The 22,513-nt window shown below is 39.6% G+C and overlaps 1 protein-coding gene across 1 annotated transcript in view; it reads left to right on the forward strand.

Moving 5' to 3' along the window:
• The first annotated feature begins 257 nt into the window (after positions 1-257).
• The window catches only part of MINDY4 (MINDY lysine 48 deubiquitinase 4), an 80,913-nt gene continuing 58,657 nt past the window's right edge, over positions 258-22,513 (forward strand). The window contains exons 1-5 of the mRNA XM_082046971.1: positions 258-472; positions 2,965-3,084; positions 4,340-4,545; positions 8,970-9,228; positions 10,290-10,708. Coding sequence (XP_081903097.1) covers positions 410-472; positions 2,965-3,084; positions 4,340-4,545; positions 8,970-9,228; positions 10,290-10,708 — 1,067 coding nt within the window. The 5' untranslated portion in view covers positions 258-409. The remainder of the gene's footprint in view (positions 473-2,964; positions 3,085-4,339; positions 4,546-8,969; positions 9,229-10,289; positions 10,709-22,513) is intronic.

The following is a 22,513-nucleotide window of genomic DNA, read 5'->3' on the forward strand; positions in this document are numbered from 1 at the left end:
GTCTTGTACAAAGTAAAAGTTGCATTATACCACAGGAGTAATAGCTTGTGAATAACTACGCTTCTTGAAAAAAAAATATAAGAAAATTGTCCCCTGTCTCAGATTTGGACATTGCTTTCTCAAAAATGTTCTCATTTTAAAGCAACTCCCGACTTGCTTGCGGCAGCGTTGCACCATGAGCTTCCTTCCCAGGGGGAGGAGTTCTCTCCGTTTCCGATGACATGGTCTCCACAGCAACATTCCTCCCGCAACTGGACTGCACACAACCGCTCCGCCACCGTCCAGCTGCCGCCGCTTCAGGCCCGTGGTGCTCCAAAGCCGCCCCGAAGAGCTGAAATGTCTGATTTGAATGATTTATTAGGTGAAGCAGAGAATAACACCCCTAAGCACGCTTTGGGCTAAAAAAAAAATGGACAACTCCTTTGTGGAAGAAGTGGCTGCATCACTGGTGAGGGAATTTCTCAGTAGAAAGGTAATTTGTCTTGATTTTCTCCAGCTAGTGCAAATGAGAATGACACGTGAAAAATGTAAAGCGCTGTAATGTTGAGGAATGCTGGGAGGGGGGGACTTATTCCAGCTTTAAAGCAGCGAGAATTGAAGTGTGACGAGCCTGGTGGGTAAGTGTCTGCACTACATTTCCCACAATGCTTTTTTATTGCTGAATATAAACCCAGCTTCCTCCTCCTGTGAGAAATCCTGATTCTTACCCACACACCCCTGCAAAAACCAAGATTAAATGCAGTTTCTTTTTTTTTAATCTCATTAGCTACATGTCTTACTATTATCCTTGTTTTTACAAGAGGCACGCACAACTTCCCAGGAAAAACACCTAAAACAATTTCTTTTTAAATTGTTTTTTTTTCTGGTTTTCTGTAACAGCAGATTTATCTGGGGGGAAGAATTCAAGGAGAAGGGGAAGAAAGAGGTTATTGTACTTTTCACAAGCTTAATGCTGTAAAGGAAACTTTGTCCCATGCGTAGGTGTGGGGAGCGTGAGATTGAACAGTAGAAAAGGCACTTTCATGTTTCCAGGTGAAAGTACCTACCACTTTGTATTTACATTCAGTCCTAAGGAAATATTGCTGATGTCCAGCCCAGTCAGTCCCCAAGTGTCAGGAATGAGCTTGTATCAGAAATTACACAGCCACTATCTTACGAAGTGCTACACAAACCTCAATTGTATTCATCTGTTTTGCATCCAGTCTCCAAATGCACATTTTCAATGTTTGTGAACAAAGCTGAAACATTTGCCAACAGAATTTCAGATGCAGAATTTATTATTTGCCGTTTACTGCCAGAAGTATGAGAGGCTCAAGTCTGTCAGTTCAACTGACTGCAAAGATTTTTCAAATTGAAGACATTTACATTTCTGGTTTAGGTATCTATAAAGGTAAAACTGAATAAAAGCATAGAAAGAAAGGAAATGCCCTGCTGGGAAAACAGACCATACAGCTCATAATAGTAACTTATACTTGAATTGCCACATCTGTTTCATACTCTATACTCAGGAGTTGAAACAAGGGGCACTGATAGTCCCTCATGCTTCTGTCCAAGTGTCCCCTGCTTCCCCCAAATCTTTAATACACATCAGAGCCAACTGTGATAAAGACCTATTATTTACTATGACTTGTCTCTAGTTCCCTAAATCTGAGCCAGACAATCCACCTGCAGACGTGACAATAACTCTTCATAGCAGGAAATGGGACTTTCTCCAAATGGTGGTTTGGTGTTGTACCACTTAAATTAGTTGTGGGAAACTGCAGCGGGTCTGTGGAATCCTTGACAGAAAGTATGGGAATAGAGATCAGCCTTGAAGATATTAAGGTTTACCCTTGAGAAGGATGGGAGTAAAGGAGTATTCGGAGATATCAAGTTGTACCCGTGAGAGAGAAGGGATGTACCCGTGAGAGAGAAGAGAGTAGAAGAATAACATGGATTATAGCAAAATTAGCCAATGAGATGTTAGTGCTGTAACTTCTAACTAATAGTGAAAAGACACATGAACTGGTAGAATTGTATAAAAATGCACTTGTAGCAATAAATGGCATCTACTACTTTCATCCTGGAAGAATTTGGTCCATGTCGTTTGCCCGTCTCAACCGCGACAATTAGTTTGGGATCTGATTCTGACATTTCACAATGAATCAGTCTCTCCCTCCAAAAAGTGAGATGCTCACACATTTTGTCTCTGAAGTGCTAGAGTTAGGTTTTAGTTTAGTCAGTGCTAGAGTTAGGTTTTAGTGCTAGAGTTAAGCTATGGTTTAATGCTAGAGTTAGGTTATGTTACAGTTCGACTCGATGATCCTGAGGGTATCTTCCAGCCAAAACAATTCTATGATTCTGTGAATTACCCATGTATGCTGACTACAGATACCAAGTAGTTGAGAAAGTCTGAAGACCCCAAACCAGCTGATGCCATGGAGATCTGACTGATTTCCAACCGGAGATTGTTGACAATAACTTCGGCCCATGATAAGGGTTCTGAAATCTGCTCTGAACCCTCTGAGAGCTAGAATACATCTGACAATCAGCCTTTGCAATCACCCAAGTCAGAATCACATTTATGAAAAGTTGTATCACATCTTAATGGAATAAGCAAACAGTGTTTCTGGAACTGTTTGAACCAGAAGCCTCAGTATTACCATGGCCCTTCATACAGACCAGTCAGTCTTATGAGGCTGTTTAGCAGCTGAAGTCACCTGCATGAATGTCTTTTTTTTTTTTAAAGTTCAATAATTTCAACCTCACAGGCAACATTGCCACCTTAATTACTTCCACATCTGTGGGCTTTAGTAATGCAAGGTTACACCATTAAAGTACAGGTTCTGAGAGTTAGCTTGTCATGAATTATGGTCATTTGAACATATCCAGACATTTCATATTACATTCAAGAAGTCAAAAATAAAAGCTTTGGTAAGTTGTACTGTCTCAGGTATTCTGAATTCTGACACTTTTCCTTCTCAGGGTTTGAAGAAAACCATCACTACCATGGACCGAGAGCACCCACGTTCTGCACATAGCATCAATAACAGGAATGAACTTCGAAATGTCCTACATCTGCACTCCTTGTACAAACAGAATAAGGTAAGGAAATGGATTGTGCTTCCCAAAATGTGCTATCAGATCCTATGAAACCAGATCAAGACTGTGGTACATGTAAAAGGGCAGAGAACTCTGCCCTTTGTCTGGTTCTGCATTGCTGTGGACACCTTGACACTTCTCTGAGGAACAGAGAGCTTGAAATTTAGGTGGCATTGCAGCTCATGGGACAAAGCTGAGAACCTGGCAGTTCATCTTGTTACAAACCGCAACCTCCTCCAATAAACCAGGAGCAGTTATTCACTTTAACACCTTTTCCATCATTATGGCTAGATTATTCCATTTTGGGAGTGCTCCTGCATCCCTTTTTCTACTTGCAACTTTATATGAGACTTGGTAGATAAAATTACACTTTTAGCATTTATTCTTTGAAACACAATATAGACCACAATATTTAATGTCAGGGAGATCAATGGATAATTTTGATTTAGTCCTTAGACCCCGTCTTGTCCACTCATGACTTAAGACACTGCAAATTTTTTGGTAAGCAGCATAAGACTGTCCAGTAATAAGTAACTTGTAAAACATGTCCCAGTGCAGTTACATCACAATAGCGGACATTGTAGAATTTTCTTCTTAAGCTCTAAACTTTTATGGTGTTTGGTTTGATTTGGTGTGTGGGGTTCTGCTTGTTTGTTTGTTCGGTTTTGTTTTGTTTTGTTTTGGTTTGTTTTTTTTTTTTTTTCCAATTGAATGCTTATATACACAGGACACATTTTCCACCATACTGTTGAAAAACAGAAAAACAAGTGGTATGGAGTATTGCCCTATAAAGAGCTGTCTCATGCACATGACTAGAGTTCCAGACTCAATGCTTTTCACCAAGTTTTGATAAAACACAAGTACTGAAGTCACGTACTAAAAATACTTGCAGTTCAGTCTACATTCTTCAGAAGTGACCAGGTTAACAGTAGAAAAGGTGTATTCTAGCACAGTTATGATACTTTGCAATGCTTATCTGAAACAAGAATAAGGAATGAGCAAAACAGGTTGTTTCTTCTGTATCAATGGCTACTTCATTTAACACACCTTTGAGCTCTTGACGCTCCTTAGCTGACATCTTTGACCTTCCTATATTGTTTATGCAGTCACACTTAGGGTAAACCCTCAAGCTGCTACCTCTAGAAAGCAATTATCCTGTTCAGCTACTCCACAGAGTAAAATGAATATCCTATTTTAGGCTGCAGCAAGACTAACAAAGAGTTTCAATAGTCACCAAGAATGTTTTATTTTTGGATAGGCAAAGGAGAACCCACTGAAAACACTCCTTGAAATTATTACTAATTACTTCCTTGAGCACCGTGGGACTTCCAGAAGCATCAGTTCAAGTTCTTCTCTGTCAGCTCCTCAAAGTAAGAGCTCAACATCTCACCCACCCGACTTGGATGAAGATCATGTCCGTGGGAGTTCCATTGTGCCTAACGAGAGCGAAACTCAAGTTTACAGGTACAGTCCTATTTCCTTCTCTTTGCCCTGTCTAGTCACTACTTTTTAATTATAAAATAAGGGTACTAGTGTTAAAGTTTTATCATTTATGCCATCATGTACACCACCTTTTATTAGTTACCCTAGTAACACAAAGCTTACATCTCCAGATTATTAAAACAAACTATGCAAGCTACCAAAAATGCTTTTATGCTCCCTGCCAATTACAAAGTTTGATAATCTCAGTTGTCTCTTTCAGTCACTGAAGCACATAGAAATCTGAGTTTTATGCCTTGTAAATTGGAAAATAGTCAAATGGAAGTGTGTTCTGATGAGAAACTAACACCTGCACTCAAACTACAAGGATATTCATGCTTTACATAGCCAAAAGCAAGGCCTACTATCTTAAATTCACTATTGTTACAAACACTATAGGTTCAATTATTTCCATGCTGCAAAATGTCTGAAAGCAGCATGTAGCCAAGACTTTCAATTGCATTTATTAGTGCCTCAAGGTGGAGTAACAGCCCTGTGCTTCAACAGAAAGCCTTTAAAATGAACACAGAAGAGTAATTCACCTTCCCAGCTTTGACTCTTGGGGAATTAATCAATTTTTATTCCTCATCCTAAACACAGCATGCTTACAGTAGCTAAGTCTGAGAATCAGTGCTTGCAGCCCCAGAAACTCCTTCTTAATAGGAGAAGAAAACCAAGATTTTTGATGCTACCAACTGAGAAGCAACACTTGAAAAGGAGGCAGCGCAAAAGAAGAGTTATTTGCTTCTCTTTTTCAGATACAGGATTTTTTAGCATGTTGTCAGTGATCTCTCCCCCTGACACTATCCCACCTGACGCTGCTGCCTCAGACCTGCCTCATTTTCTCTGTCTGCCCTACAAGACACTGCAAGTTGTCCCATTCCACCTTACAAACCCTTCTGGTGCCTGCAGACCTTTCTCACTACAGCAAAAAGCATTTTCCCAACAGAGGAATCCACTAACACCCCCCTCTGACACCGAATACTGTTGTCCCAAAAGGTGGGATCATTACCCAATGTGCAGATACCAATTCATACACAGGGTTGAGGCATTTGCTTTATTTGCACTTCTACACAGGAAAAGGTGCTAGGCAATCTTTCACAAAGCTAGAGGCAAACTGAGTTACATATTCATACATTTTAACTCTTATCCACTCCTAACATCTTAGACACATTTATGCCTACTCAAAGTTTGTTGGTCTAAACGTTTTTCGCCTTGGCTTAAAAAATACAGTAAACATAAAATATTCTACACACGCTCACTGAGTAAGGGCCTTCTCCTGAAAGCAGGTAGCCTTTGATGTGTAGGTGTGTTTTTGTATTAAAATGAGTGCATAATGACCATAGTTCACTAAGTTCACAATATACCACTAGTCCTTGCCAAATTTCATGGTTTGTTACTCTGCATATTCTTTTGCTTTGTCTCTGGGTTTGTCCTTCAAGTTCCTCTCATAAGTAACAAATTCCTATTCTGTTTGAATCATATTATTTGTTTTATGGCCTGCTTTGACCTTCTGCAAAATTCCATTAAACTTAATAGAACCATCAATACCATCACCCAGCAATGTTAACCCGCCTTCGCACTCCCCCTGCTGACCTCCAACAAAATGGAGGCCCTGCTCACCTCCTGCAGTTCACAACAACCCCATGAGTGCTACAGGCTCGGGGGAAGAGCGGCTGGAAAGCTGCCTGGGGTAAAAAGACCTGGGGGTGTTGATTGACAGCGGCTGAACATGAGCCAGTGTGTGCCCAGCTGGTCAAGATGGCCACCAGCATCCTGGCTGGTACCAGCACTGGTGTGGCCGGTAGGACCAGGGCAGTGACCGTCCCCTGGACTGGGCACTGGTGAGGATGCAACTTGAATCCTGGGTTCAGTTTTCGGCCTCTCACTACCGGAAAGACCTTGAGGTACTGGAGCGAGTTGAGAGAAGGGAACGGAGCTGGTGAGGGGCTGGAGCACAAGTGTGATGGGAGCGGCTGAGGGACCTGGGGGTACAGCTGGAGAACAGGAGCTGAGGAGAGACCTTCTGATCTCTGAGCTGCCTGAAAGGAGCTTGGACCATGGAGGGGGTTGATCCCTTCTCCTGAGTAGCAATAGGGTGAGAGGAAACGGCCTTAAATTGCACCAGGGGAGGTTTAGATTGGATATTAGGAAAAATTTCTTCATGGAAAGGGTTGTCAGGCATTGGAACAGGCTGCCCAGGGCAGTGGTAGAGTCACCATCCCTGGAGAGGTTTAAAAGATGCATAGACTAGGTTCTCAGGAACATGGCTGTCAAGGGTTAAGATTGTGAGGTGACAATAAAACCCTGGCAGATGTATTGTTAACCTCCTCTCCTCCCCACTTCCCCCTTTTGCCCCTCCCTCTCCTCTTGTCCCACTAAGGACAGGTGATTGGGAGGGAAAGAAGGACAGGGAGAAGAGAGTTGGAAAAATTAAAAATGTTTTACTAATGCTACTAATAAGAATATAGAAAATAATACAAAATATACAAAACCAATCTTGAAAGTCTCAGCAACTGCAGAGCTGGCACCCGGAGTCCTGGATTAGACTCTGCAGCCAACCGGAGCTGGATTCAGTCTGTCACTGGCCTCAGTTCACAGGGACGACTAGCAAGATCCTCTCCTAATGTTGGCCATAAGCAGAAGGGGAAAGGGACGAGATCCTCATGATCTCCCACTTTTATATGAAGTATTCACGTGAATAGAATATTATACAGAGTTGGTCAGTTTCTTGGTCACTTGTTTCTCGTCGCCCCTCTCGCGAGATGTCCATCCATGCTTATCAATAAGTTTGCATTCCATTGCTAGGTTTACCAAAACATGTGTCTGGTTCTCCAGAAAAATGCAGCTAATATGAAGCTTTAGCTGACAGGCAAAATCACTAAAAGATAAACTTGTTTTTAACAAAACCAGGACAATGGCTTAGTGCTAGTGTTGAGTTAATGGTTGGACTAGATCTTGAGGGTCTTTTCCAAACAAAATGATTCTATGATTTTACACCTGCATACATACACACCCTCATTATATACACATGCATGTACACACATGAGGCAAAATAAAGCCCCACACATGGAAACAACACGTATCGGTGACGGGAGAGGGTGGGTGCTGGTGTGGTGCTGTGAGGAAGAGCCCCTCACCAACATGGTGCAGGCACTGTCCCTAAGGGGGTGAAGTTTTCCCCTTTGCTGCCCCAGCCAGTGGGGCAAGAGGGAGCCGAAAATGGCAGATTAAAGGAAAATCAGAAAACAAAACCCAGAAGTGCCCAAATTTTTGTGTATATGAGCTTGGAGATGTTACTCAGCCACACACTGAAAGCTGCCAGCTCTGGAGAGGGTAAAGTCCTGTACTGCCTTGCAGGTTTCCATTTAAATCCTGTGTGATTTTGTAGTAATTTTCATGCCTTTATATGCATCAAACTCACTGCTTACATACTACTTCAAAAACAATTTTTACCTAGTTAAATAAGGGAATGTTTTTATGATTCAAGATGCTTCAAGTCACAGAATTGCTTCACTATGAAATAGGTTGGAGAAAAACAAGTTCAAGGACAGTTATCCTAAAGAAGGCCGGCATTTGCAGGTTACACAGGATATAGATTTATCAACTGACACAAGAGGTATCAGTGAAGTGCGAACTACTCAATAAAACTTCAATTTAACAGTGATCTAATATTGTGCAGAGAGTGAAGCAGATCCTGATGAAGAAAATTGGACTTGTCATGATTTCTTATTGGCACAAATTGTGACTTTTTTTAAGAAAAAAATGCACATTGTGGTGTACAAATGGAGTCACAGATCCAGGTGAATCTCACTTCCATTTCAGAAAAGCTTGTTTATAGCATTATATATGTGTAGAAAACAGATGCAATTAACTACACCTTGTGTTGCTACCCGGAGGACCACGCTCAAGAGGTCCAATGACAGCAATGTAGAAATGTATTATCAATGAAAAGCCCAAATACAAAAGTACCTTCCATTTTGAACTAAAATAAGTGTCCTACATTTGAAGAAAGAGTGAAAGGGGTCAGTAGAGTCGATCTAAGTTACACAATAACAGAGGATGTTGGCTAAAATGTTAACAAATTTTCAAACTGCTAACCAAGCAGATGGAGAAGGAATGGGAACTGCTGGTGGTAGCTTAGGATCTGTCTGGTATGATACATGTAGTACATATCAAAATAAGTAAGCATAAGATTAAAGTGTAACACATTATATAACCCATTGTGATACATAATAATAATATTGAAATAATGTCCTGAAGACCTGCACATAGATGTTTAAATGAATAGTGATTATATTTTATTGCCATAATTGACAGCAGTGCTTTAATTAGTCAAGCAGATGTTTTCATTAATTTGATTGTGCATTACTTTGCTGTTTGAACTTTTACCTCTTTCTTTCTTGTAGATATGATGTTGAGAATCCACCAGATAAAATCCTTCCATCCAGAAAACATCAGCACAAAAGTGAAAAAGGCCACACAGGGACGATACACAACAGTCACGTACCCTCTGATGGGGATAAGAAGTTAAAAGATAGTCGAGAAGATTTAAAAACAGCAATGACTTCTGAGGAGCTGAAATCCACAGTGAAGGAGAAGACCAAGCCCAGGTCTGGTCTTGTTGTCAGAGGAATGATGGCTGGACCAGTAGCAAGTTCACCAGAGGTGATTTCCAACACTTACAAAATATTTGGCTTGGCTGTGGATTTTATATCTAACCTTCTGCAATAAAGTCATTTGCAAATAATATTTAAATGACTCCTGCATGCTAACCCATTAAATCTGCAGTCTGAAAAGATGTGGTAAGTTAGGGAAGTCGTTCTGGTTAATTCAGAAATTCACATTTTTTCAGTTATAACCACTAGGTGAAATTTCCACTGCATGTCTGTTATCGCAGAATTTCTTTATAAATCTTGTCCATTCTTCATATCTCTTGACAGATGAGATTTTCCATTTTCCTAGGAAAATTGTTTTTTATTTTAGCACTATCTACAGCTTTCAAAGTTTCCTTAACCATGGGTATATATTTTACTCAGGTTTTCCCAAAACCTCATATTTAATCATGAGTAGTTTGGAACTGAAAATCACTTTCAGTTAAAAATATGTTTCTCAGTTGATCTAATCAGACTATATTCCATGAGTAAATGTTTTCAAAATGCAGTTCTGGAATTATTTCCTCTTTTTTTTTCTTTTCCCTTCATGCTGCTTTTATGTAGTCAGGAATTTTCCCTGTGTAAAATTAAGCTTGTAATAATGAGATATTAAAATATTTTATATGTATAATTTAGATAATACTAAAGAGAATATGGAAGTTAAATGAATTAGCTGGATTTTTCTAAATATCTCTTATTTGGAAATAAAGACCAAATACGTGTAGTAGGCCGCAGTCTTTCCAGTAGAAGGTCTTATATGTTTTGGTTTCCTGAGTTGGGTACAACCCAAAATGAAGCTTTTAGGAGATATTTTGTTGATGTTCTTGAAAGCAAGCAAGCAGTTTTTAACCATATAGAGCATCTTTAATACTGTTCAAATTATAAGGAAATGTATATGTCTGTGTTATTTATTATCAATTAAAAAAAAAACCCCTGATTTACTATATAACGTGATTACTAATAATGAACAAATTGCTTAGCTCGGAAACCAGTGACAGAGCTGTCCTTTGCTTTTCATGTTTATTTAAAGATGCTCAAATTTTAATCTATGGTTTTAATGGCCCTTATTTCTAGGATCTTCAAAAAAGGAGGCTTTCAAAACGATCCACTAGCACATGCAGCACTGCACAGTTCAGGGGTGAAGAACATGAAGAAAATGACCTAAGTGTCCCTAGTGCTGATATTCAAGAAAACAAAGAATCTTCAACACAAGTAAATACGGAATTTGCACCAAAGACTATGCCCAGCTCACGCACAAGTTCGGCCTCTGAAAAACTAAGAAACATGCCCAAGGATACAGGTGACTCTTTTGCCAAACTGCTGTCTGAAAGAGAGAGGACCAGGACAGAAGAAAGAAAATCAGTTCCAAGCTTTGGTACAGACAGCAATGAAAAAAGCCTTAAAGTCAGCACCTCCCACAGGCACTCAGGGGCTGGAAGAGAGAAGAGAGAAAGATCTCTCAGGAAAAATGAGAGCCGGTTGTCAGGTCACAGGTAAGAATATTTTAAAGAATATTATGCTAAACATTGAGAAAGTCTCATGCAGGACTAGGGGTGACTGAGATAACGCCTTCTGATTTTGTTGAGGGCAGATAGCTGGAAGAGATGAAGATACAGAGAGAAGTTTTAAGCTTTAACTTGCTAACTTTTAACATCCCAATCTTCTCTAGACTCCTTTCTTGGTCATTAGAGAGACCCTACAGGTGTTGGTTTCTCTTTGCTGCTTCAAAAGTTACTATTAATAGTTCAGATTTAGACCACTTAGACATCTAAGCAGCACAAGTGACTCCTACTTGTGGAGGTTATCTGCAGTGTTCCATGGAGACATTGCTTGCTCCTTCAGAAATATTCTCTCAATATTGCAGTAGTACATCCAGAAAACCTCACAGAATAACAATTAAAGAACACCAGCTGCATGCATACATATCTCCATGTGGTTCAGTGTAGTGCTGGGTCGAGATATCCAAGTCATATCCAAACAGGCTGGTTTAGTTACCAGCACAGGGCTGTGCCATGTGGAAATGCTGTGGTGTGTCTTTGAGGCAGGATGACCCCTCTCATTGCAGTATTTAGACTAAGTGTAATTAGTGTTCTGTGCACCATGATGCTTCAGCCACACAGCTCTTGTATATCAAAGTATTTCACTCAAATTTAGCTCAGATTTATTTTTTTTTTTTTTTTAAGTTGTGCTCCATTGCTTCACATCAATATAAAACAATAGAAGAGCCTCCTTCTGTGAACTCCAAATATGAATTTTTGGCTTTTCTCTGACTTATCCTCTTAATTGATTATTTTTTGTTGTTGTTTTTTCTGTGCAGAATTTGATACGAGTAGAAGGCAGGGAATTTTGTTTATTTGGGGGGTTGGAATTCTGAACCACTAAAAATGCCCTAGGTTTGAGCAGTGCAGTACAACTGTGCGCCCCATTTTAAGGATAAGGAATAGCTGGAGGGAGTCCAGCAGCAGGCTACAAAAATGATGAGGGGTCTGGAGCATCTTTCTTATGAGGAGATACTGAGAGAGCTGGGGCTGTTCAGCCTGGAGAAGAGAAGCTGAGAGGGGATCTCGTCAGTGTTTATAAATATCTCCAGGGTGGGTGTCAGAGGATGGACCAGACTCTGTTCAGTGGTGCCCAATGACAGGATGAGGGGCAACGGGCACAGACTGAAACACAGGAGGTTCCATCTGAATATGAGGAGAAACTTCTTTCCTTTGAGGTGCCAGAGCCTGGACCAGGCTTCCCAGAGAGTTTGTGGAGTCTCCTTCTCTGGAGACATTCAAACCCACCTGGACACCTTCCTGTGTGATCTGCTCTGGTGATCCTGCGTGAGCAGGTGGGTTGGACTGGATGATCTCCAGAGGTCCTTTCCAGCCCCTACCAGTCTGTGATTCTTTGATTCTGTGGTTCTGTCCATTCATATACAAAATCTGCATAATAAAAACTACTGCCTCATTATCTAGCACTTCTCATCAGCGGCTCTCGAACGACTTTAAGCAAGGGGTGAGTATCACTCTGCCCATGCCCCAGATTGGAAAACTGAAGCGGGTAGAGAGAAACCTGCATGCTACAGGTCACACAGCATGTTAATCATAAAGTCATGCGCAAGGCTCAGCACCCTGAGTGTTGGTCTTGTGGTGCACCCCCCAGTGCCAGAGGTGAGCATGTGTCATAATTGGTGGAAACATTTTCAAGTTTGTATCACCTGCTAGTCCATAAACTAAGGTACATGCCCTTATCCCTTTCTGTGGGCCATGTGGTATTTTTGTTTTACTAAATTTAACAGCAGCCAGGTTTGTACTTCTTTTAAATTGCGGAAAAACCTCATTAATATGCTCAAACTGTAACCACAGATTTTTCTTTTGATTATTATTATTTTGTTTTCCTGTTTAATTTCTTCTAAATCTTGAGCCACAGTGTGTTGCAGCCCCATTGATATCATGAGGAAGCAATGTTATATTAGGTCTCTCCGCACTGATTTTAGGGCCGTGGCAGTTAACAAACTGGGCATTTACTGGAGTTGCAGGTGGGCCAAGAGTGGCACTTGATTCCTGTCTGGAACCAGAAAGCAGCTGAAAATAGCCATCAGCATTATGCAGTTATTTACCTGTGTTTTCTAACTTCATTTGTAGATTATTGAGTAACAGGGCAAAGTGCTGCAGTCTTAAATCTTAAAATCCACAAGAAATCAGTTCTCCGTTACATATTGTACTGGAAAGCTGAGCTATGTCAGATAATGGGTGAACCCAGGTAATGCAGGTTCAGTTGTTGCTGAACTGGTGCCTTCAGGGCCACCTTTGATATTCTGCTTCCAGAAGGATTTATTAAGTCTTGCGTGACTCTGTGAATGCAGACCCAGCTCATAAGTCATTTTGGAAGAAGAAGCAACTTCATAAAACTCCTTTTCCTATATCTCGACAGAGCGTGTAAGACAGTGCTAACCCAGCACTTCATCCTTTCCAGTTTCAGGATTGAGTTAGAAAATACAGCTTCAGTGGGCTTTTGACAGCTCCCCAAATAAGCTGAGAAGAGTAAGTGTATTCCTGGTGTTTGATAATCAGTGAATATACATCATTTATGAGTGTCAAAGGCATATTGGACTGGATAAAATTCTTTGGGAAGACTGTTTGACCAAGACATCTCTTGTACCTACTTCACTCAGCTGGACGTGGTGACACTTCACAACCTTATGCAGTAATCGTGGAGTAAGAAGAAAAGGAGATGCTGGATTGAAAGGGGGCTGTCCCAGACCACCATTTAACACAATGTACTGTGCTCCAGTGCTGTAGCAGGTGGTTTGAAATAGTTTCCTTCCTTCAGAGGTCTGGTTTTATTCTAGCAAGAACAGAAGAGGGAGCTATTTCCTAAGCTTAGTCCATGTAATCTGTTTCCAAAGCAAAACGGGGACATTCCTGCCAGATGATTTGAGTTAAAGCCAGTAGAGCATTCGAATTCACGCTGAGCTTTGAGCTCCTGAAAACTCTCACTGAAATCAGCAGGACTGGTGATACTCCTGAAGTTAAGTGGAAGTAACAGACAGTGTGAGACTCCAAATAAACATCCACCATTCCAATATAAGGCCTGGCTCTTGCGAGACTGTTCTATCCCTTTGGCCAAACCCTGTGGCGTTTCAGAGTCTTTCAGCATTTGGCCAGAGTGCTCGAGCATTTTGAGGCATGAAAAATTACAAAGTAGGAGCAGAGATTTGTCTGGATCCTCTTCCATTCTCTGTTATTGCTACCTAACGGCTCTAAGTATTTAGATGAGTATCTGAAAAGCTGTTTAACCACAGCTAATTCATCCACAGGCATCTGCAATTCTGCTTTTGTTTCCCATGGAAAACTAAAGACATAAAAATCTTATTTTCCCTTCCCTTTGCTGTACTTTTTCATTCTTTTTTCTCATATTAGAAAAATGCTGTTGTTGAATACCAGCTTCAGGCATCCATTGTCTACATACGAGAAAAAAATATGAAACAAAACCACTGCCACGCTTCAAAAGGCGAGCTGAATGTTATCGAATAAATGCTTACAAACTGAGTGGGCAGAAATACCTAGATATAAAAATATCCTGGGGAAATATAGATCAGCAGCATTTTGACTCACACATTTTAAGAAAGAAAGTGTCATGCTTTTTTTTTCATCAATTAATTCTTAGCTACTGCATGCAGTGTGTGCAGCAGGAAAACTCTGTTGAGAGGCCAGGTTTGTGACTTGCTATTTCAATCTTACAGTATCAACATGAAGTTAGATCTCCAAGTCCCATATTTCCCCATAAAAGTTTGTCCTCATTAGGAATTGACAGTTCTGTCTTTGCTTAAATAGGTACCATTTTGCTATCTTGACAGTGAGGAAGCATTTGGATTTCTGTGCTGATCCAAATTAAATGTTTACCTGCAAAAAGGGCTTTGTAATTCCAAAGGGAGCACTAAGTTTTCCAAAATGATAGACCAATGCACCCACCACAGATAGGAGAAAAAAAAATGCAAATTCATTTATTTGCTATGCTATTGCTGCAATTCCTTGTTTGTTTTTAGAAAAATTGAATCAAGTTAGCTAATCAATCAGTTGGAGACTAATGATGCAGATGTAGTCTTTGCTTGTTTATGGAACTGCTAGTGCTGAAGTAACTAGCAATGGTTTAAAAGGCCAGTGCTTAACTGCAGTTATCACTTAATTGCTCATAACTGTAATAAAATACTGACTTTTAATAGAAAACCACTTTTTTTTTTCTGCATCCTCCAGGGTTAATATTTATCCCCTTACAGGCATAATGAGTGCACCACATTCCTTTAATCACAGAAAGGTAGAGGTGAAGAACAATTTGTTCACCTGCATCTTCATATATCTGCACAGTCCCTGGCATTATGATGTCTGAATTCTGCCACAGAAAAGGGAGAATAATGATCACAAAGAATTAGAACAAAAGGATTGTCTTCTTCCTTGTATTACAGGGAGAATAGGAATTTTTGTTCTGTTGGGTCAATGACAGCTCCCTGTGTCATGATTGTATTCTGCTCCATGTCACTAGGAGTTATTCCATAAAGAAAGTATATGTTGCACACTTTGCATACCTACTCGAATGTAATTGTGACTGCAATCTATATGCCTTTTTTTTAATTCCTGTATTTTTAGTCGATCAAAAAAAAATCAAAACAAAACAATATGTAGGTGGCAGCAAATCTTCATTTATCCTCAGCTGTAAACAAACAGCAGCTAACTAAATTTCTTGATTAATCTTGGTTCTTTTATTGTACAGTATATATTCTGTTAGTAATGATAACCGTGCTGGTTGCTGGAAGCCCTAGGTACAGGAGGTTACTATCAGGACAGTATTTCAATCTGAGGTTTAAATTTAATTTTCTCAGGAGTTTGACATCTGACTTTCATATTCCATGGCTTTAGGGTGTAACAGTTTAGATATAATTCTTCAGTGGCCACAGTACATTTCTTCTTTTCTACTTAAGCTATAGAATAGTAGTTCAGTCATTGATATATCAAGTAAATAAGGAAAAGTAAAGGTTTACTTAGAAAGAGAAGTCATGCAGCAGAAGTAATTAAGAGTGAATCTGTTTGTGGTACTCTCCTATGTGACTTTACCATGCAAAGATTGTTGATGAATTTTCTTATTGTATAAACTCATACAATGTAGACAGCACTCCTATTATTTTACTATAGAACTTTCCATTTTAAGGAAATGAAAAATATTTATCCAAGAACATATGGAGACAAGTACATAATCCAGTATTTGTATATTGATACCAAACTACTCACACACGTGTATACAGCATTATGTCAGTAATTCCTCCTTGCCCCTTCATAGCAAATGTATTTAACTGAACAAATTCAAGAAGACACTTATGTCTCAGTGCCACTTGGAGAATTTGAAACCCCATCTGTCCTTTCAGGTCATTTTGTTGCTGCTGTTTATAGCTCATTTTCAAAGGTGTATTTCTCACTATTCTCCTTGTTGAGTCCTTGTTCCTCTCAGCAGTGTTGGTTGAGTGCAAGGCACAAGCAAAATGTGGATGACTCACTACTTTCTTTTTTTTTTTTTGAATTTTGAGATTTACAATGGAATCTGAAATTATGTTTAAAAATACACAACCCAAGATTACAACTAAAAGGTTGGTGTATCTGTAATTATGATTTTGTTAAAATGCTTCAAGTTCCACTGGAACTTGGGAGAGACTATGTTGAAGGAACATACTCAGATCAAAGGTAGTAAAATGTTGATGACTTTCCTAAGACTTTTAGCCTGGTCAGAGCCTTGAATGGTGCTGATGAAAGGTTCTCTTCCACCTTTAATACCTTGGGGTAAGGCCAACCATCCCTTGAGCAGGGGGGTTGGACCAGAGGACCTTCAGAGGTCCCTTCCAACCTCAGCCATTCTGTGATTCTGTGATTGTCCTTTATGCTGAATCTTGTACAAGAAGGAAGTATTTATCACCAAACTGAACACACAGGATAAAGAATGAGGGTCTATAGTGGAATGGAATTCATGATCTTTAGGAACTGTAAAAAATAAATAGCTGTTGAAGTTGATGCCTGACCTTGATTACAATCTTTCTATTGCTTTTCCAGAAAAAACTTCGCAAATAATGAGTTATTTGGGAAGGTGTATTTGACAGTAGAAGGTCAAGATTTCACGATATTTCATGGTTTGAGCAAACAAAATTGGGGAAAGGCAAGCAAAACCACTTCACAGCAGTTGAGAAACAGTTCATCTCGCCTGCAGAGACGTACTAAAGTGGTTGCTTATGCAGCTTCTGAAGTTGAAGTGCTCTCCTAGTTTTCCATGCCCCTTAATTCTATCAGTGTAAGGTGTGGTACTGATGTGGAAACCCTTCAGTTCTCAGCTGAATAGTTTCTAAATGAGTAAATTTGAGCTGGCCACCTGGTTCTAACTGGGTGGTTCTGAAGTGTAGTGGAACCACCTTCTGCTGAGTGAGATGGGCAGATGTTGTCTACAGACCTCAGTTTCACTTCTGGTAGTTAAGAAAAAAAACATATTAAGATTTTTGAACTTGTCGTTTACTAGTATAAAACCAACCATGCTGTCCACGCCCCAAAAAAATAAATCCAAGAAAAATAGCATAGAAACTAAAATCAGAGAAGCAAAAGAAGAAAAAAGTGCAAAACTGGAATCAAAGACCCAAGGGAACAAAAGGATTTGGCATGCAGAACCTGAAGTTAAGGATATTATATCTTTCCTATTTCATAGAAACTGAAAGGGAATGACTATCAGGCAAAAAGAAATGGTAATATCATTACATCAGAACAAAAATTTCTTCCTGCCATTAGTGAGCACAAGGATACAGCAGTGGATCCCATTGTCCAAAGGCAGAGATCTATATTACAGTTCCAGGAGCAAGGAAGATAATTGATTCTCCACTCGTTCTTTCATGGTGAACAATCACCCTAATTATCCCGTTCTTCTAATTGTGTCTGCCGTACCCTCCCTTGCCTTGCCATCAGTCTTGGCTTCAAACTGAATGTGAGCTAGTGGTTTCCTCTCAGAAGTCTGCCAGTACAGATGGATATTTCAGACAGCAAGGACTGTTTTATGAGTGTGTACCTTGGCTTCAGATGCCTTTTCCAACCAAACCCTCAGTATCTCTGCTGCACTTCATCTCCACCACCAGGAAAGCAAGTGCCAGTGAGTTTGGAGCCAGAATTTCTCTTCCTGCAATAGCCTCTCTGCTGAGTTTGCCTTAGCTGGGCACTCTTTAGTGGTTTCCCAAAATATCACTCATTATTTGGTAATAAGCCTTTCTCTAGCAGTGCTCTGCATTCTAACACAAACAGGGTAGGGTTAGTGAATTGCCATAGATACCAAGTTCCTTAGTGGAACATTACTCATATTTCATAGAATCTTAGAAATTACACATGGAAAAGACTTTTTAAGGTCACTTGCTTCTATGGAAGATTATTTGTTACTATATATACATATTTGCTGCAACACTTTTTCCAGGGTTTTGTCTAGTCCAGTCTTAAATGACTCAACCAACACCTCTCCCCTGAGAATATATTCCAGTGTCTAACAGTCCTCACTCTTAGGAATTTTTGCCTTATGTTCTCCTTACATTTGCCTTTTTTCTGCCTTTTTATCCATAGCTGAAGTTTGTTTTGCTGATCTTTCTGTTCCTTGCTACATATTCGCCTCTATTAAAATACTTCTAAATATTTCTTGTGCTCCTTTAGGCATTTTTTCATCTAAAGCTTGTATTGTCTGCTCGTGTTTTTATCTTTCTCGCTCTGAAATTTTGCTGTTGTTTTTCTGTTAGGTTTCATTGATTTGTTTTATATTCCTTCCATGTGTCTAAGGACTGCTCTAACTTTGTCGCACTGAGACTCTTACTAATACAGGGTAAGAACAGTCACCTGCTGCTCATGGCATGATTCTCAGCATTATAAAATCACATTAGCCCATTTGTCACTGCAGTGCATCACTGGCATATGGCTTAGTTTCAGTTTCAAGCACATAGAACGTAGAATATTTCCTCAGTGGTTTAGTGTGTTTTCCTCCAAAATGATCTTTATAATATAATTATAAGCTCAGTCTAATCTTCTCTGGTAAGGCAATATGTGTCCCTATGTACTGATAGAAAAAATGCCTCCTTTTAGCTCCCTGCATTTCTGTGTAAGACTGACAAAGAGTGAATGGCTTTCCTTTGCTTTCTGAGCCACCCATGGTGTTCTTCATCATGAACAGAGACCAATACAGGTGAATCTATTGTGTTACTGAAAATTCCTGCCTTTTCCCTTTCACGTGTTCCAATAAAAGACCCCTGAAAATGCACTTTTAAGGAGCTAGGGCATCCTTAGATGAAAACAAAATACTAATCTTATTCAATAAATCCTTTAATTCCTGCAAAAATATATGTAGGGCTTTTTATATTCCTTTAGATATCTGAGACTTTCAAAATAATAAGAAAGTGCAGTGGTCCTTAAAGGATTAGTACTCATGCTTTCTGTTATTAACAGGAATAAACCATCTTATTACCTATATGAGGACCAAGCCCACACCTGTCAGTTATATGTGACTGAATGCTTAAAACTGCCAAGAACCTCTCAACACATTTTTCCTCTGCATCATTCCTGGCTACAAGCTGTGCTGATTTACATTAGAACTTTGGCAGAGAACGTTGGCCACGAGTTTCTGAGCAAGTTCAGAGTGGGATTTGACATTCCCCAAATCAGTATAAATAATAGAGGAAAAGGAGAAGGAGAAGGAGAAGGAGAAGGAGAAGGAGGAGAAGGAGAAGGAGAAGGAGAAGGAGAAGGAGAAGGAGGAGAAGGAGAAGGAGAAGGAGAAGGAGAAGGAGAAGGAGAAGGAGAAGGAGAAGGAGAAGGAGAAGGAGAAGGAGAAGGAGAAGGAGAAGGAGAAGGAGAAGGAGAAGGAGAAGGAGAAGGAGAAGGAGAAGGAGGAGAGAAGAGGCAGGGCAACTCCCCTATTTAAATATGGGCTGTCACTGAAATAGGATAATACAGTGCCTAATGAAGGTTAATAGATGACTGTCAGATTTCATAAAGAATGCTTATCAACATTATAGTTTTAATTCTATTTTTTAAATAAAATTGAATTTCCAACTCAAATGAAAAATAGTTCCAGCAAAGTTATTTAACATACCTAATTTACCCAACAGTTATGATTGGCTTCAGTCTTCTCTGCTGTGCATTTTGGTGTAAAAATTGGTTTTCTAGGAGTATTTTTAAGTCTGTACTGCTTGCCCAGTGGGCTATAATACTTCACTGTTATATACAAATTTGGCGTGTCAGATGAAATTGCTTTCTCTAAAATAATATCTGGCATTCTGGTAAGTAATAAAGTTTTGCTCCTATGAGATGTTGAGCAGTTCCTAAAAGTACTCATCACCTATTCTGTGTAATGAGGTCTGAGCTCAGATGGCCATGTTGTTATAAAGTAGAGCCTGTGTAAAATCAGTCAGAAAATCCCAACTGATTTCCGTATATGCAGCATACTCAGTGACAAGCAGCGTGAATGAGCAACGTCTGAAGAATTCATTAAATTTTTCCCACTATGAGAGGAAGAGGATGCATTGGGCAATAGTGCCATTTTTAGGAAATAGGAGTTAGTCAGAGTGCAACATTTCAGATAATGGGAAGGAATGCAGAGTTGGAGCAGCCTTATGGTAAATTGCCTTTGCATGTTTCCTCCCATCTTTGTGATCTGTGCGTAGCATCAGGCGTTGTCCTTAAAAGCCACACGAAGATACACATGGCGTCATCTCAAGTTTTCGTCAAAGCTTCGCTGTGTCTTTGTAGACAGGAAGAACAGTAAGAATAGTGCAGTCGGTACCATCCCTGAGAGACCAACCAAACCTTCCTGGAGTGTGTTCGGCAGCCAGCCAGGGAATAACTCTTTATTTGACTCTTGCAATTGGCAATCAGAAGAATGGCTGTCAAAAAAAATGGGGCCATCTTTGGGGAATATGAATTTAGCTAGCCCATATACAAAAAAGAGAGATTGTAGATGCCAAATCACTCAGCAGTGAAAAACTTCAAGTATCTAGGGTTGCATAACACCTTTTCTAACATAATGGTTGGACCGGAAAAAAGAACCTAAAATAAAAGTAACTGTTGAGACTTTTGTTTTGTGCCAATGGATTTATGGCATCAGAGCCTTCGACATAACATCTGTGTGTGCTGCCATTTGCCCTTTTAGTATTTTACCAGCACTCCATAGGAAGAAGCACTTTGCAATTACTGGAAATGGCAAATGGCATCTGTATCATCTCTTTATTTTTGGAAAGGACGCAAAACTGGAAATGTCCAGCTCATTGCGTAAAACACATTCAGTCAACTGAGACTTTGCCTTGTTCATGCGAACATAGAGGGACTCCAGATCTTCTCAAATGTCAAACAAGAACAGACAGCATACATCCTATTTTGCTGGTAGAGTTTCCCACCATTTCCTTACACCGTGTCTACATATGAATATCCGGGGGAGGATAAGAAACAGCATAAGAAATTACCTGGTCCTTAAAACCAATCCATTGTTTGCAGGTGGCACAAGGAATTTCTGTCCCCCTGTGTGTTACTCTCTCTATGATTACTTTAGCAGGAGTGGTAAATCTGTACCTGTGCTCACCAATAGGCTGTTATCTGTATTCTTCTTTTTTTTTTTTTAATAATAAAATAAGAGAACTACTCACTCCTCAGTGTAAGCTTTTGTCTTCTTCCAGTTTAACACTTGATATTAGCTTTCAGGAAGATAATCTATTTTGCTGAAATCTGTCAGGTAACAGTGATTTGGACTGTTGAAAATCTGAGCTTTCTGACAGGAAATGTAAGGCTGTGAATATTCCACATCCTTAAAAATAAATGGCCTGAACATTGAAGGCCAAAACCAGACAGAGTGGGTACTTTACGTATGAAAAACAGAAAGGAGGGTTGTATTCACTGATGTGAATTGATGGAATGTTGACATCTGGGAACCCTTCTCAGTGCTTTATGTAGTGTCTTTTAGCTGGTGTCGTGTAAGCATCTTTATTTAATGGAATATTAGCTCCCTGTTTTATTTTACTGACATTTGTTTTGCTGGCAACTGTTTTGAGTTGCTGAATGTAATGGTCAGTTCACACAAGAGATACTGTGCTCCTCGAAAATGCCAGCATGGGGGTGTTGCACCAAAAAACCTTTGATAGAGTACAATATGACTAAAGGGGCTACAGTTTTGTTATAGTAGGTTTGGTTTTATAGCCGGAGATAACCATTTATTACTTATGAGGCAGCATTCTGTTCAGATGAGCCCAACTCATCATGCAGTTCAAACCATCTTGTAGCTCAACCTGTGATAAACATATATTTTTCATATACAAACCTTCCCAACAAAGATGTAGTTTTCTCCTGAATTGTCACTACAGTTATTATAAATCAGCAGGGCAAAAGCAGATTGATCTGTGAGCTTATTAGAAATAACCATTTCAATGGCAATTTATTTTATATATATATATATATCGGTCAATGAGCCATATGTTTATGAATTAGTTTTTCATACTGCTAATGTGCCAATCAAATCCAATGCAGTGCTTAACTAAAAAGGAAGTTTGGAGAAAGTAAGTGCATGAGCTCTGTTACCTTTATCAACCAGGCTTGCAAACATGGCAGAATTTATATTAAATCTTCTTGACAAGGTCTTTTTCCCATATAAATATATTGCCTGGTATTGATTATGATAATTTCCTTCACATCTTTACAACAGCTTTTAATAATTCTGTTTTTTTAATTTTGCCCCAAAACAGTGGCAAACGGCATCACATACACCGGCCTTGTTTA

The sequence above is a fragment of the Streptopelia decaocto genome (genome assembly GCF_964273445.1).
Source record: "Streptopelia decaocto genome assembly, chromosome: 2".
NCBI classification, from domain to species: domain Eukaryota; kingdom Metazoa; phylum Chordata; class Aves; order Columbiformes; family Columbidae; genus Streptopelia; species Streptopelia decaocto.